The sequence below is a fragment of the Chiloscyllium plagiosum genome, unplaced genomic scaffold (assembly GCF_037043375.1).
Source record: "Chiloscyllium plagiosum isolate Xiang-an unplaced genomic scaffold, Cpla_swu_hap1 HiC_scaffold_17, whole genome shotgun sequence".
NCBI lineage: Eukaryota > Metazoa > Chordata > Chondrichthyes > Orectolobiformes > Hemiscylliidae > Chiloscyllium > Chiloscyllium plagiosum.
The window spans coordinates 24,579,759-24,596,903 of record NW_028270155.1 but is presented as its reverse complement, the minus strand read 5'-3'; the positions used below and the strand labels follow the sequence as shown (position 1 = coordinate 24,596,903).

The window sequence follows — 17,145 nt, the reverse complement described above, 5'->3', positions numbered from 1 at the left end:
TGGCTAACCCACTAGCCTGCATATCCATAGTCATTATGGATAATTTAGTAAGCAAATTAGCACATCTTAGGAAGGAAACTGAAGCGTCCGGAAGGAAACACTTGCAGACACAGGGATGGCATGCAACCTTTACAGAGCCAGTCGCCCGAATGTGGAATCGAATCTGGGTTCATAACACTATGAGGCAGCAGCACTAACCATTGTGCCGTCCTAACTGAATCACAGAGCCAGGGACCCGGGTTTGATTCCTGCCTTGGGCGAGGTCTGTGCAGAGTTTGCAAATTCTCCCTATTCTGCGTGGGTTTCCTCCAGGTGTTCGGGTTTCCTCCCAAAGTCCACAGATTTGCAGGTCAGGTGAATTGGCCATGCTAAATTGCCCATAGCATTAGTCAGGGATAAATATAGGGTAGGGGAATGGGTCTAGGTGGGTCATTCTTCAGAGGGTTGGTGTGGACTTGTTGGGTCGAAGGGCCTGTTTCTGTACGTAGGGAAGTTAATCTAATCTAATGGTAGAACGGGCTCTAGGGGTTGAATGTTAAACATGGGAACACAGAAAAGAGCAGCAGGTGTAGGCCCTTGGGCCGCTCAAGCCTGCTATACCATTAATAATGATGGCTAATCATCCAACTTGATATCCTGTTTTTGCTTATATTCCTCATCCTTTGATCCCTTTAGCCCAATGAAATATCCACCTCCTTCTTCAAATCATACAATGTTTTGACGCCAATAGTTTTCTGTGGGAATGAATTCCACAGGCTTATTATTATGCGTGAATAAATTTCTCCTCATTGCAGTCCTAAATAGTTTAACCCATATCTTTGGACTGTGACCCTTGATCCTGCACTCCCTCACTGTTGGGAATATCCTAATTTGAATGTTATTATGTAATGGATATTCATTCTTTATAAATTCTGCCCCTCATTCCATTCGGAAGCTGGTATAAAGGAAATCTATCCCTCATAATTTGTTTGGGTTTTTTTAGTCTGTCTCTGACTTTCGTCTCTCCTTTAACCAAATTATTGGCTTTATTCTAGTTATAATGTTTTGGAGGCATACTACTGACTACATACACCGTTCCTGTGAATGCTTGAAGGAAATAATCGCTTAGATATTTCACTATTTTGTGCCCATTCTCGTCTTTCCATTTCTGTTCTTGCCTTTTACGATTTTCACTTCTTCCCTCTGTTAAAATATTGCATGTTTTCTAACATTATTGTTCAATCTGTGGTGCTCTGCTTTTTCTATGTGAATGTATGCATTTGCTGCATTTTCTTATATTCATCCATATGATCCTCATGGACCTTCCTGTGGAATTCCTCCTTTTCTATCACTCAGTTTGCTTCCTGATCCATTTTGGGTCTCGTGTACAATGAGCTTGTTCATTTAGGTATCAGGTATTTTGCACGCTCAGCTTTCTATTTTCTAAGGCATGCCACACTCCAAGCATTAGCAAACAACCTCTGCTACTTTATTTACATACTATTGAACTAGGAGCAATAAAATCATGATTGATCTGATTACTCCACATTCCTGTCTGGTCCTGAGGAGTAATATAGATGAAGAATAGGTGTTAATGATATTCATGATGGATGTAACTTGGTCAGCTGTACTGAGAGCAGACCCATGCAAACAAATATGGGGTTAGGGTTTTGGGGGAGAAGGAGATGGTAATCAAAATGGAGTACAGTGTCCATGGTTTGAAGTTGTTGATCTAAATGTTGAGTCCTGAGGGCTGTGAAGTGCTTAAGTGGAAAATAAGGGGCTGTTTCTTCAGTCTTGTTGGGTTATGCAATAATACTAAAGCACGCTGAAGACAGAAATGTTAGGTTGAGAATGAGATGGTATATTGAAGTGGCAAGCAACTGGAAGATTGGGTTTTGTGTTATTGACTGATCAGCCAGTCTACATTTGGTTTTGCCAATGTAGAGAACACCACACTGAACAACCATCATAGTAGGCTAGATTGAAAGAAGTATAATTGGGAGAAAGAATGAGATTCAAAATAGAACGGAATGAGTTAATTTGGACAGGAGCAGGCTGAAGCAATACATGTGAAGAGTCGGTCTTGATTGTGGATTTTTGGAAGGATGTAGAAGCAGTTCATTTCAGGTATTAATTTAATTTAATGAACCATGTCCACCAGTTTCCAATGCATTTCCATCCTTCATTGAATAAGAAGTCTAATACTTCAGACAGTACACTATACTAGATGTGGTCTCACAAATGTTCAATGTAATGTAAGCATGACCTTCGTAATTTTATATTCAATTCTCCTCTCAATTAATGATAACATTCTGTTAGCTTTCTTCATTATTTTCTATACCTGCATGCTAATGTTTTGCGATTCGTTCACAAGGATACCCAGATCCCTCTCAGAGCTCTGTAATCTCTTGCCATTAGATATAAGCTTCTTCTTTACTCTTCCTGCCAAAATGGACTATTTGACATTTTCCCACATTATACTTCATTTACCAGATTTTTTCCCAATGACTTAATCAACCTTTTGTATCCACCGTTTGTCCTTTTTACAACTTACTTTTCTACCTATCTTTGTGTCATCAGTAAATGTAGCAAACATATCTTTGGTCCCTTTATTCAAGTCAGTTATTAATAAATTGTAAAATTTTAAGGGGCCGACACTGATTGATGTGACACTTTGATCATGATATCATGCCAACCAGAAAATTACCGGCTTCTACTTTCTCCTGTTTCCTGCTATATAGCTAATCTTCTACTAATGCCAATATGTTGACCTTTTAGACCATGAGAGCTTTTGTTTTCTTATCAAATGTCTTCTGGTAAGCCAAGTACAACACATCCACTGGTTGTCCTCTATCAACAGCATATGTTGCTTCTTCAGAGAATTCTAATAGATTTGTTACGTTATTTCCCTTCCACAAAACTATGTTGACTCTGCGCAATTACCTTTAACTTGTCAAAGTGTCCAACTATAATGTCTAATTGACTTCTCATATCTTCCACATGATAGAAGTTAAACTAACTGGTCCATAGTTTCCTGTTTTCTGTCTTCCCTGCCCTAGATTTGAATAAAGGAGTTACTTTATTTTTCAATTGATTAGAACATTCTCCAAATCTCCAGAAGTTTGGAAAGTTCAAAGCAATGCATCACCTATCTCATGTGTCACTTCTTATAAAACTCTAGGTTGAAGTCCATCAAGAATCAAAGCCTTGTCAACCTGCAGGTCTAATTACTTGTTCAGTACCACTCACTTGATTGCAATTTTCTTGAGATTCTTCTTCCCTTGCCAGTTCTGGTTAACAATTATTTACTTATTCTCTCCAGCGAAGATTGATAGGAAATGCCGATGTAATGTATCTGCCATTTCCTTTTTTTCCACTGTTAATTCCCCAGTCTCACCTTCTCAAGGACTAGCTTTCTCTGTCCAACTGTTTTCTTTTTAAATAGCTATAGAAACTTTTCATATTTTATTTATATGTTAATTTTCTCCTCTTTATTAATCTTTTAGTTCGTCTTTGCTGATTTTAATATTGTCTTATCTTCTCACCTGCCACCTATCTTTAAGTTTGATAATATCTTTATCCTTCTGTAGTTAATTGTGATGGTGGGTCTTCCCCTTGCTATTTTTCTTTTTCATTGGAACATATCCCATGTATCTAAGTTATCCCCTAAAGTATCTGCCATTGTATTTGCTTTAGTTACTTCTTTATGGTATCTTTTAAAGTTAAATACTTAGTTTGTGGTCTAAGATATTACTGATGAACAGGTTATGGCAACTTTTGTTATCCATGTTAACCATTTTCCACTTCAATTTTTTGCATCTACTTTGCCGACATTATTAATACCAAGTCAAGTTGATCACTGGCTCATGTTAGCTCCTTGATGCTTAGGTTCATGAAAATTGTGCTCAGATTTTCAAACATATTTGTTCGTTTCTATTTATTTGGCTGAAACTTAAAATAACTTTATACATTCACATAAATCTTTCAATATTTCTTCATTTGCTGAATTTTAACCTCATTCAGATGTTCTGATGAGATTTCTGATAGAAAAACTACCAAAGATTTAAATCTTTTTACCTTAGCAATCATACAATTACCATTTTTTAAAATAACAAACTTAAAAAAACTATTAAAAAATTATTACTTACACTTGTGTCTTGCTAACAGCTTATCAGCTGATAATATTACAAATAATCTTTCATTTTTCTTCAAATGTAAATGGTGTGATACAAGTTTTTAACTACTTTAGAGACCTTACAGAGACCCATGTCTGGAGGTTAATGAAATGTATGTCTTGAGATCAGAGAACTGCAATGAGCTAGAGGCTAAGAAATGAGTCATTCTTCACTGAGTTGGAATGAATATATTGAGCTGTCATCAAGTTGTATTCTAGCTTGCTTGCAGTGGCATAAGAAGAGAAAGGTATCATTTAAAAAGTGAACCATATAGTTTCTGGAATGGATTTCTGAGAATTATAATTTCTACTGCAAAACACACATTGGAACCACATTCAGATGGTATCAATGTTTTTGTCTCAACTTTGCCATCACTGCTCATGTTTGTTCTAATTTAGAGATGCCGGTGTTGGACTGGGGTGTACAAAGTTAAAAATCACACGACACCAGTTTATAGTCCAACAGGTTTAATTGGAAGCACTAGCTGCTTCTTCATCAGGAGGTTGTCTGATGAAGGAGCAGTGCTCTGAAAGCTAGTGTTTCCAATTAAACCTGTTGGACTATAACCTGGTGTTGTGTGATTTTTAACCATGTTTGTTCTAGTTTGCTTTGATTCATACGTCCATGGTATTAACTGGGAATTGCTGAAGTATACATGGAACAGTTGTAAATAAGGCTGCCTTATAGTCCAGTACATGTTTTCTTGGCTTATTAGCAACTGGTGTGCAAATCTGATTTCCATGTTAACTGTACAGACAATTTTATTACTCATTATATTGGAAACACTTTATAAATGGGAGTCTACCACATCCTAAATAAAGTTAACTTCAAACTAATTAACACTTGGTTAATTGTAATAATTTCACAGCAGATAAGGTTCTTTCAAAAATAATGTGTTTTAGCTGTTTGTTGTACATGGGATATGGATAGTACTGGCTGAGTTGGCATTCATTGCTCATCTCTAACTGCCCTGCAAAAGGTGTTGGTGAGCTGTCCTACACCTTGAATAGCGACATACTTTAGGGTGTCAGGCAACTCAAACTGCCGTTGTGAAGGGATTTGGAGAAATGTGTTCCAGTGACAATGAAGGAACATCAGTATAGTTATCTGGCTTGGAGGAGAGTTTGCAGACGATAGCTCACTGGCACCTACTCATCTTGGTCTTCTTACTGAGGGAGTGAGAATGGACTATTTTTGTGACTTAATTTTCTTTTAAAAGTTGCATCTAAATTAAAAAAAAGAAATTGTTTATGTTCTAAAATATTCCATTTAATGCATGGAAATATATGTAATTGTGAATTAGTTACAAAGAATCCACAATCTGGCTAACTCTGTACACATTTACTTAATTGCATGTCGCTCTGTAGTAAAGTCTTATTGTGGATCAAGGAAAATGGATGCTAGTTCTTTTAAAACTATATTAACGTACAGACGATGCATTAAACTTTCTGCTGTTGTTGTCACCCAGCTTTGTTATAAGTGAAATATTGGCAACCTCAAAGGCAATATATTGTTAATAATGACAGTTCTCTTATCATTTCTTAAGATTAATGGTTGCAGAGAGCAACATTTGCACTGTGTTGGGGTTTGTTCCTTGCAGCATGAGTAACAGCAAGTGTCTGCTTCTTGATTAAGAAAGCCAGCACTGAAGGCTACCTCGAATTGACATTGTTTTCTCTCTGTCTTTTCAGTTCTGTTTGATGACTGCAATGGGAATGAAGGGCTGGAGTTTTCAATTTCTAACCCAGACTTTCGGGTCGAAGCAGATGGATCTGTGTTTGCTGTAAAAGAAATGGCAGCCCGCGTGCCAGGATTCCTCATCCAGGCAACGTCTGCTCATGCACAGGACTTGGCTGAAGTCTGGATTGTGGGGGAAGAAGGCAATCGTAGTAGTGTTTTAAAGGTAACAACAGAAAATATCTAAACATGTATGCAAAACCGACGTGCATTTTTAAAATTCATTTTTGTGGGAAGTGGCTGTAGCCGGCTGGCCAGCACTTATTGCCTGTCCCTAATTGCCCTCGAGAAGGTGGTGCTGAGCTGGCTTCTTGAGCTGCTACAGTCCAGCTGCTGTGAGTTGACCCACACTGCCTTTAGGGAGGGAACTCCAGGATTTTGACCCAGCGACAGGTAAAGGAACAGAGATATATTTCAAAGTGAGGATGGTGAGAGGGTTGTAGGGAAACTTGCATGTGGTGGTGTTTCCATTTATCTGTTGCCCTTGTCCTTCCAGATGGAAAGGGCAATTGGTTTGGAAGGTGCTATCTGAGGATCTTTGGTGAATTTCTGCAGTGCATCTTGTAGATAGTACACACTGCTGCTCCTGAGCATCAGTGGTAAACGGAGTGGATGTTTGTGACTATAATTCCATTCAGGCTTCTTGAGTGTTGTGAGGCTGCACCCATCCAGGCAAGTGGAGAGTATTCCATCATACTCCTATTTTTTTACACATAGATGGTAAACAAGCTTTGTGGGGTCAGGTGGTGAGTTACTCGCCACAGTATTCCTAGCCTCTGATCTGATTTTGTAGCCACTGTGTTCATATGGTGAGTCAAGTTGAGTTTCTGGTCAATGGTAACCCTAAGGATGTTGATAATAGGGAATTGAGTGATGGTAATGCCATTCACTCTCAAGGGACACTGGTTAGATTGTGATGGTCACAGCCTGGCATTTGCGTGGCATGAATGTTATTTGCCACTTGTCCAAGCCTGGATATTGTCCAGATGTCAGAACTATACATCACAGGAACAGACCTTTTGGCTCATCTTGTTGTGCCAAGCATGATACCAAATTAAAGTAATCCCTTCTGCCTGTCCTTGGTCCATCTTACTAAGATATTTATATCATCGATAGTCACAGTTGAAGTGCTGGAAGACTAGAGGTTGACTAATGTGGTGCCACTATTTAAGAACGGTGGTAAGGACAAGCCAGGGAACCATAGACCAGTGAGCCTGACGTTGGTGGTGGGCAGGTTGTTGGAGGGAATCCTGACAGACAGGATGTACTGTATTTGGAAATGCAAGGACTGGTTAGGGATAGTTAACATGGCTTTGTGCATGGGAAATCATGTCTTACAAATTTGAGTTTGTTGAAGAAGTAACAAAGAGAATTGATGAGGGCAGAACAGTGGATGTGATCTTTATGGACTTCAGTAAGGCATTCAACATGGTTCCCCATGGGACACTGGTTAGCAAGGTTAGATCTCATGGAATACAGGGAGAACTAGCCATTTGGATACAGAACTGGCTCAAGGTAGAAGACAGAGGTTGGTGGTGGAGGGTTGTTTTTCAGACTGGAGGCCTGTGACCAGTGGAGTGCTACAAGGATCGGTGCTGGGTCCACTACTTTTCATCATTTATATAAGGATGTGAGCATAAGAGGTATAGTTAGTAAGTTTGCAGATGACACCAAAATTGGAGGTGTAGTGAATAGCGAAGAAGGTTACCTCAGATTACAACGGGACCTTGATCAGATGAACCAGTGGGCTGAGGATTGGCAGGTGGAGTTTAATTTAGATAAATGTGGGGTGCTGCATTTTGGAAAAGCAAATCTTAGCAGACTTATACCCTTAATGGTAAGGTCCTAGGGAGTGCTGCTTAACAAAGAAACCTTGGAGTGCAAGTTCATAGCTCCTTGAAAGTGGAGTCGCAATTAGATAGGATAGTGAAGAAGGCGTTTGGTATGCTTTCCTTTATTGGTCAGAGTATTAAGTACAGGAGTTGGGAGCTGAAAAATGTGTTGCTGGAAAAGCGCAGCAGGTCAGGCAGCATCCAAGGAGCAGGAGAATCGACGTTTCGGGCATAAGCCCTTCTTCAGGAATGAGGAAGGTGTGCCAAGCAGGTTAAGATAAAAGGTAGGGAGGAGGGACTTGAACATCAACTAGCCACGAAACGACATGACCAGCTATCCCTAGTAGCCACACACGTAGACGACAAGCAACATGAATTTGACTGGGACAACACTACCATTATAGGCCAAGCGAAACAAAGAACAGCCAGGGAATTCCTAGAAGCATGGCACTCATCCACAAACTCCATCAACAAACACATCGACCTGGACCCAATATACCGGCCACTACAGCGGACAGCTGAAACTGACAACCGGAAGCGGCAGGGACAGGCCACTATAAATGCCGGAGGAAACACCACAGAAGCGCTTCACAGGAGGCTCCCAAGCACTGAGGATGTCACCTAGACATGGGACGAAAACGTTTGCAACAAAAACTTCCAGCTCGGCGAACAGAACCACAGCCACGAACACCCGAGCTACAAATCTTCTCACAAACTTTAAATAGACAAAATCTTTTCCCTGGGGTGGCGAAGTCCATAACTAGAGGGCATAGGTTTAGGGTGAGAGGGGAAAGATATAAAAGAGACCTAAGGGGCAAACTTTTCACGCTGAGGGTGGTACGTGTATGGAATGAGCTGCCAGAAAGCGATGGAGGCTGGTACAAGTGCAACATTTAACAGGCATCTTGATGGGTGCATGAATAGGAAGGGTTTGGAGGGATATGGGCTGTGTGCTGGCAAGTGGGACTAGATTAGGTTGGGATATCTGGTCGGCATGGACAGGTTTGACCGAAGGTTCTGTTTCCGTGCTCTACATGTCTATGACTCCATGACTGTATATCTCTCCATTCCTGACATCTTCATGTGCTTATCGAAAAATCCCCTTTAGTATCTGCCTCCATCACCACCCTTGGCAGTGCATTCCAGACTCCTACCACTTTCTGCATTTAAAATAAAAACTTGCCCCTCATACCTTTTGCATTTAAACATGGACTGCCTCAGTATCTGAGGAGTTGTGAATGGTGATGAACGTTGTTCAATCATTGATGAACATCCCCACTTCTAACCTTACGATGGAGGGAAATTTTGTACCTTCTTTGCAAATTTACACTTTTAATGGAATGGAATCGATTTCAATCTTTGATTTTATCTTTCCTGCACTGATGTTTAAAATTATTTCAGCCTGTTCATTCCAAATAGCCACATGCTAAATAATTTACAGTGTACAGAGCTTCATTAATGGCACTGACTGTCTTATAATTGTGATGAACAAGTAACAGAAGAAAATGAATTGGCAACTCTTGTGGAAAGTTATCAATATCAGTTGTTTTGTCTACAAAGATGCCAAGTAGACCTTTGTCCATGCGAAAGCAAGAGGTGCTGAATGTAAAAAAATGAGCAGTGACATCACTCTGGCTGATTCAAAAGCAGCCGATGCAGAAACTTGATGGATTGCCTATTCACTCCCTCTGATGGAGTAACAGGATGCCTGACATTAGAAAATCTAAATGCTGGGCAGCAGAATAGACTGAGTTGCAAGAAGTGAATTTGTCTGTCGAATCAGAGTTGTAAAATTCAAGGCTTTGGTGGACTCGTGAATTTGAGCAAGAGTCAGCACAGGGAGAAAGTGAGGACTGCAGATGCTGGAGATCAAAGTCGAAAGTGTGATGCTGGAAAAGCACAGCAGGTCAGGCAGCTTTACAAGTTGGGGAGACAGGCCGCCTACTTGCGGAACGTTTCAGAGAACACCTCTGGGACACCCGCCCCAACCAACCCAACCGCCCCATGGCGGAACACTTTAACTCCCCCTCCCACTCTGCCAAGGACATGCAGGTCCTTGGCCTCCTCCATTGCCAGACCATGGCAACACGATGCCTAGAGGAAGAGCGCCTCATCTTCTGCCTAGGAACCCTCCAACCACACGGGATGAATGCAGATTTCTCCAGCTTCCTCATTTCCCCTCCCCCCACCTTATCTCAGTACTAACCCTCGGACTCAGCACCGCCTTCTTGACGTGCAATCTTCTTCCGGACCTCTCCGCCCCCACCCCCTCTCTGGCCTATCGCCCTCACCTTAACCTCCTTCCACCTATCGCTTTCCCAACGCTCCTTCCCCAAGTCTCTCCTCCCTACTATTTATCTTAGCCTGCTTGGCACACCTTCCTCATTCCTGAAGAAGGGCTTATGCCCGAAGCGTCGATTCTCCTGCTCCTTGGATGCTGCCTGACCTGCTGCGCTTTTCCAGCAACACATTTTTCAGCTCTGATCTCCAGCATCTGCAGTCCTCACTTTCTCCTAGCATTACAAGTTAACCTGGAAAGACCTAAAGAGAGAGCTAAGAAGAGCCAGGAGGGGACATGAGAAGTCATTGGCAGGTAGGATCAAGGAAACCCCTAAAGTTTTCTATAGGTGTATTGAGAATAAAAGGATGACTAGAGAAAGATTAGGGACAATCAAGGACAGTAGTGGAAAGTTGTGCATGGATTCTGAGGAGTTAGGACAAGCATTAAATGAATTTTTTTGTCAGTATTCACACTGGAAAAGAATGTTGTTGAGGAGAATACTGAGATACAGGCTACTACACAAGATGGGATTGACGTTCATGAGGAGGTGGTGCTAGCAATTCTGGAAAATGTGAAAATAGATAAGACCCCTAGGCCAGATGGGATTTATCCTTGGATTCTTTGGGAAGTCAGGGAGGAAATTGCAGAGCCGTTACCTTTGATTTTTATGTTGTCATTGTCTACAAGAATAGTGTCAGAAGACTAGAGGATAGCAGGTGTTGTCCCTTGTTCAAGAAGGGGAATAGAGACAACCCTGGCAACTATAGACCAGTGAGCCTTACTTCGGTTGTGGGTAAAGTGTTAGAAAAGGTTATAAGAGATAGGTTTATAATCACTGAGAAAGGAATAATTTAATTAGGGATAGTCAACACGGTTTTGTGAAGGGTAGCTCATGCCTCACAAACCTTAGTGAGTTCTTTGAGGTGGTAACCAAACAGATGGATGAGGGTAAAGCGGTCCATGTGGCATACAGGGGAAACCTCGATTATCCAAACGAGATGGGCAAGCACTATTTCGTTCAGATAATTGATTATTCAGTTAATCGATTCCATACCTTTACTCTGGGGCTTGGAGTTTTCTATTAAGTCTGCTCCCCGTTCAGGAGACCAGCAGCAGCAGAGCGCACGCAAACCCTCGCCTGACCCCAACACCACCAAGCCTGCCCCCCCAAACCCTGTTCAACACCGCCGCCCCGCCTGCCTCCCAAACCCCATCCAAAATTGCACCCCCGCCTGCCCCCAAACTCCGTCCAAAACAGACCCCTGCCCAACTCCCCAAACCCTGTCCAACACCGTCCCCCCGTCTGCCCCCAAAACTGCCCCCTGCCCGCATCCCCCCCGCCTGCTCCTAACACCGCCTCTGCCCTCCCCATCTGCCCCCAACACCGCCCTCACCCACCCCCAACACTGTCCCCCGCGCAGCCCCTGTCCTCCCCCACCTCCACCTCCCCGGGGCAGCCGGACTGGACACCAACAACAAGATAGCTGCTGCTGTCTTTTGGGGGGTAGGGGTTGGGGGCGGGGGGTGAGTCTTTAAATAGCGCACACACATACACACCTTTTTACTGCAATATTTTGACAGGTTCCACTTCTGCCCTATACAAGACAATGTTAGAGAGATTATTTGGGGAAGGGGGGGTTTAGGGTACACACCTATGTAGAACTCCAGGGAAAGTGTGGGGGGAGAGAGAGAGAGCGAGAGAGAGGGGGTGGGAGGTCAGGCATTTAGAGACGGTGCCTGTGCTCCCATCAGTCCAGGACTGTTCTCAGCAGCACTTTTAATCGCTGTAAACAAAAGACGGGATCAGTGTTAGACACACATCTTTGATGTAATGTTTCTGACGGGACCTTGAGATCTCCTTCGGATAATCCGATTTTCAGATAATTGGTATTCGGACAATCGAGGTTCCTCAGTATATGGATTTCAGTAAGGTGTTTGATAAAGTTCCTAACGGTAGGTTATTGCACAAATACGGAGGCATGGGATTGAGGGTGATTTAACGGATTGGATCAGAAATTGGCTAGCTGAAAGGAGACAGGGTGGTGGTTGATGGGAAATATTAATCCTGAAGTTCAGTTACTAGTGGTGTACTGCAAGGATCTGTTTTGGGGTCCCTGCTGTTTGTCATTTTTATAAATGATCAAGATGGGGGCGTAGAAAGATAGGTTAGTAAATTTGCAGATGACACTAAGATCGGTGGAGTTGTGGATAGTGCTGAAGAATGTTGCTGGTTACAAAGGGACATAGCTAAGCTGCAGAGCTGGGCTAAGAGGTGGCAAATGGAGTTTAATGTGGAAAAGTGTGAGGTAATTCACTTTGGAAGGAGCAACAGGAATTGAAAGTACTGGGCTATTTATAAGATTCTTGGTAGTGTAGATAAGCAGAGAGATCCTGGTGACCATGGACGTAGATCACTGAAACTTGCCACCTAGGTTGATAGGGTTGTTAAGAAGGTTTGTTAGCTTCTATTGGCAAAGGGATTGAATTACAGAATCTGAGGTCATGCTGTAGTCGTATAAATTTCTGGTGCGGCCGCACTTGGAGTATTGCATACAGTTCTGGTCACCGCATTATTGGAAGGATGTAGAAACTTTGGAAAGGGTTCAGAGGAGCTTTACTAGGATGTTGCCTGGTGTGGAGGGAAGGTCTTATGAGGAAAGGCTGAGGGACTTGAGGCTGTTTTCATTCGAAAGAAGGTGGTTGAGAGATGACTTGTGACAGAAAAGATAATCAGAGGTTTAGATAGGGTGGACAGTGAGATCCTTTATCCTTGGATGGTGATGGCTAACATGAGGGGACATAGCTTTAAATTGAGGGGTGATAGATATAGGAGAGATGTCAGAGCTGGTTTCTTTACTCAGTGAATAGTAGGGGCGTGGGATGCCCTGCCTGCAACAGGATTACACTCGCTAACTTTGAGGCCATTTAAATGGTCATTGAATAAACATATGGATGAAAGGTTAGCTAGGCTTCAGATTGGTTCCACAGGTCAGCGAAACATCGAGGGCAGAAGTACCTGTACTGCGCTGTAATGTTCTATGTTCTATACCTGTCTGAACTCTGTCCTGATGTGGATTATTTCTCTCCTAGGATGAGAGTGGTAGATTTTAAGGGAGATGAAAGTGGGTTGCAGAGTTGTTACTTTTGATGCAGATGGGAAGCTGTCCCAAGGCACTGAGTAGGCAGCACAGAGGGCATGCAGAGTTAATGGTGTGTGGGGATGGAATGCTTGTGACCAAGCGGGAATGCTGTTGCACTCAATAGCTGGAGCCTTGGGAGGAGGTGGGTACGGTAACAAATTGAGTGTGATGGATCAGGGAGATGATGTTGGAACTTAATCTGGTGAAATTGGCCATTTTCCTAGAGTGCTGGGTAATTCTCCAGGCAGCTGAGACTGGTGGCAATCCCCTTCAGATACTTTGGTGATGTGGCTTCCACTGCTGGTGCTGGAAGAAGAGCACATCCTGCCTGTTGATCACCATGTCCAGCAGGATCTCGCCTTGTCCAGAAAACAGGTGGGGGTGGCTGATTTCCTCTGTCTGCTCTGTCTTGGACAAATGTCAGTATCTGAGGCTGACAACTGGAGAATGATGGTACTTGTCTGTGTGCACAATGGGCTTTTAAGGTTGGTGGAGGTACATGGGGCCAGGTCAATTCCATGATGCCTACAGAGTGTTGAGTCATTCTTGGGATGTTGAATGGTAAAGTTGGACCCCAGTCCAATGTGAGAGACACTGTAAAGGTGAGATAGGTTGTTAATAATTGGGTTTGGTAAGAAGCAGTAAGAATAGTTGCTAGACCTTGTGGTGGGAATTGCTCAACAAAACTCAACACAACTCACGCTTAGTTAAAAAAGAATAAGATTCAGCCCACTAGAGAGGCTTTCATGTACACAGAATAGCTAAGTGCTTCACAGCCAATAGATATCTTTTGAGATATAGTCACTCATGTAATATAAAGAAATCTGGAAAGCATTGTATACACAACTATGTGCCACAAACCACAATGAATGGGATGACTTAGTGTGTTTATAAAGGTGATGTTTAAAGAATAACTATTACAGAGTTGTACAGCATGGAAACAGACCCTCAGTCCACATTGACCATGTTCCCAACCTAAATTAGTCCATCTTGTCTCTGTTTGGCCCACATCCTTCCAAACCTTTGCAGTACATGAACTTATCCAAATGTTTTTTACATGTTACAACTGTACCTGCATCCACTGGCAGTTCATTCCACACATGAACCACTCTGAGCAAAAAAAATTAAATTGTCCCTCATGTCCTTTTTGAAACTTTATTGGTTGGGCATTGGAAGAACTCTCTTCTTTTTCTTTGAACAGGATCAGTGTCAACTTCATGCCCATATAAGAGGAAAACAGGGCCTAATTTTAATATCTCATTCCAGAGCCAGCTCTCTCAATATTGCCTTGAAATACCATCTTAGATTATGTGAACAACTCCCTGGAGTGAGTTTGAACGCTTGATCTTCTATCGCAGTGCTATAATTAAACTGAGGCTGACACCTGTGGTGAAAATGTTACTTTGCACCTGTCAGCACAAGATTGGATATCTTCCAGGGTGGTCTTGCAGGCTGGCATGGACTCTAACCTTATTGGAAGAGCAATAATTGAGCTGGATAATTGTCAGTGAACAGTCCTCTCAATCCCTTGTGCGCAAGGGAAGGTCATTGATGAAACAGCCAAAGATGATTGCACCAAGAACGCAAGCATTTTCTTCAGGTGTCTTGAAGTGTGACATGCTTCTCACACTTCATTCATGTGGTAATACCTCATTTTGCAGGCCATCAGAAGCAAGGTTCCAGTACTGTTATACTCCAGTACTTATCCACAGACTCTAAATGAAATCCACACTATACATTTAACAATAGGAATGTTTTTTCTAACCATATTTTTCATCAGATAGCCTTGGGGAATTCTGAAATACACAATGAGAACATATGCACTTTTATTAAGCTTAAAAAGAAAAAGTTATTTTACCAGGCTGTCACTATTCCACTCCACCTCCATATTTTAAAGAACCCAATTCCTTCAAATGTTTACAGCGGATTTTTTTTCTTATAGTTGCCTCCAGTAACTCAAGACTAGTTTTAACAAATGCAACTTGAAAAAGAACTAAAAATGAACCTACAATTAGCCACATATTTGTCAAATTAGCCCTGTGAGAAATTACGCTCCACATCATGCTCAACATATATTTTCATTCATTGATTTGTTTTTGGCTGAATTGGGGATTAATCTTTTGTCATTACAAAGCTATGTTATACTGAATATTAATATTTAACTGTGAACCTTTAAGCCACATAAAACATGAGCAGAAGTAGACCATTCAGTCCCTCAAATCTGCTCCAAACTTCACTGCGATTACAGCAGATCTGTTTGTGTTTGTCATCTATCCATTCCCCCACCTCCTCCCCCCCCAACATGCACGCACATGCATACACTAAACTTGACCCACTGCCTAACAACAAGTTGTCTTCACTGCCTTAAAAATATTCAGCGATCCTGCCTCCATCACTTTCTGAAGTTGTGCAACCCTCTGAGAGAATTAACATTTTTACAATCTCTCTCCTAAATCGTCAATTTTGAATTTTAAAACTGAGCCTTCTATTTCTGGATTGGCCCATAAGCAGAAACATCCTTTTGACATCCACTTTGTCAAGATCACTTAGGTACTGCTTACTCTTGTAAACTCCCAGCAGAAAGAAATCCTGTCGATCCAACCTAACCTCAAAGATCACCTACTCATTTCTGATGTCAATCCATTAAACCACCTCTGAACCAGCTCTAATACAAATACATCCTTTCTGAAGTAAGGAAACCTAACTGCACACAGTATTAAAGATGTGATCTCACCAATTTCATCAGCTGGTCTTATATATGTTGAACCTTTATTTATATAAGACACGTTTGCTGAACTAAGGAAACTGATTTGAGTGTGCTGCTAATTTGCACTTGAGAAGTCACCTTCCATTTCATGGAGATGCACAATCTAAGGAAATAAGATGAAGAATGTCTTATTCTACAGTTAATCAATAGAACAATGAAAATTAATCACCTTGGCAAGGAAACAATCTAATTTTTTTTCTTGTAATAAGTCAACAGGGAGAAAAGTCATTTGACAACCTTTGGTGTGGATATTGTTTTGAGAGACAGAGGTTGATACTGAAATAGCTCCATAAAGGCTGGTATCCTGTCACCAAGTCACCATTTATTTACACATGACAGTCCTTGACTTTAGTACTGCCTCATTCAGAGTCAAGTACAAGAGTGTCAGTATCTCAGACACTCAACCTTTTTATATATCAGCCAGAGCTCCCACTGTAGTAAGAAGAACAAAGAAAATTACAGCATAGGAACATGCTCTTTGGCTCTCTAAGCCTGCACCAATCCAGATCCTCTATCTAAACCTATCGCCTATTTTTCAAGGATCTGTATCCTTCTGCTCCCTGCCCATTCATGTATCTGTCTAAATACATCTTAAATGATGCTATCGTGCCCGTCTGTACCACCTCTTCTGGCAATGCATTCCAGACACCCACCATCCTCTGCCTAAAGAACTTTCCACGCATACCTCCCTTAAACTTTTCCCCTCTCACCTTGAACTCATGACCTCTAATAATTGAGTCTCCCACTCTGGGGAAAAAGCTTCTTGCTATCCACCCTGTCTATACCTCTCATGATTTTGTAGACCTCAATCAGGTTCCCCCTCAACCTCCATCTTTCCAAGGAAAAATAACGTTAATCTAATCAACCTCTCTTCATAGCTAACATCCTCCATATCAGACAACATCATGGCGAACCTCCTCTGCACCCTCTCCAAAGCATCCACATTGTTCTGATAATGTGGCAACCAGAACTGTACGCAGTGTTCCAAATGTAGCTGAAACAAAGTCTGATACAACTGTAACATGACCTGCCAACTCTTGTACTCAATACTCTGTCCATTGAAGGGAAGCATGCCTTCTTGACCACTCTATTGACTTGCATCGTCATCTTCAGAGAACAATGGACCTGAACACCCAGATCTCTCTATACATCAATTTTCTCCAGGACTTTTCCATTTACTGTATAGTTTGCTCTTGAATTGGATCTTCCAAAATGCATCACCTCACATTTG

At 41.9% G+C, this 17,145-nt stretch overlaps 1 protein-coding gene across 1 annotated transcript in view; it reads left to right on the top strand.

The window, feature by feature from the left end:
• The window catches only part of cdh13 (cadherin 13, H-cadherin (heart)), a 1,096,178-nt gene that overhangs the window by 352,211 nt on the left and 726,822 nt on the right, over positions 1 to 17,145 (top strand). Inside the window, exon 3 of the mRNA XM_043706651.2 lies at positions 5,849 to 6,060. Within this exon, the coding sequence (XP_043562586.2) occupies positions 5,849 to 6,060 (212 nt within the window). The remainder of the gene's footprint in view (positions 1 to 5,848; positions 6,061 to 17,145) is intronic.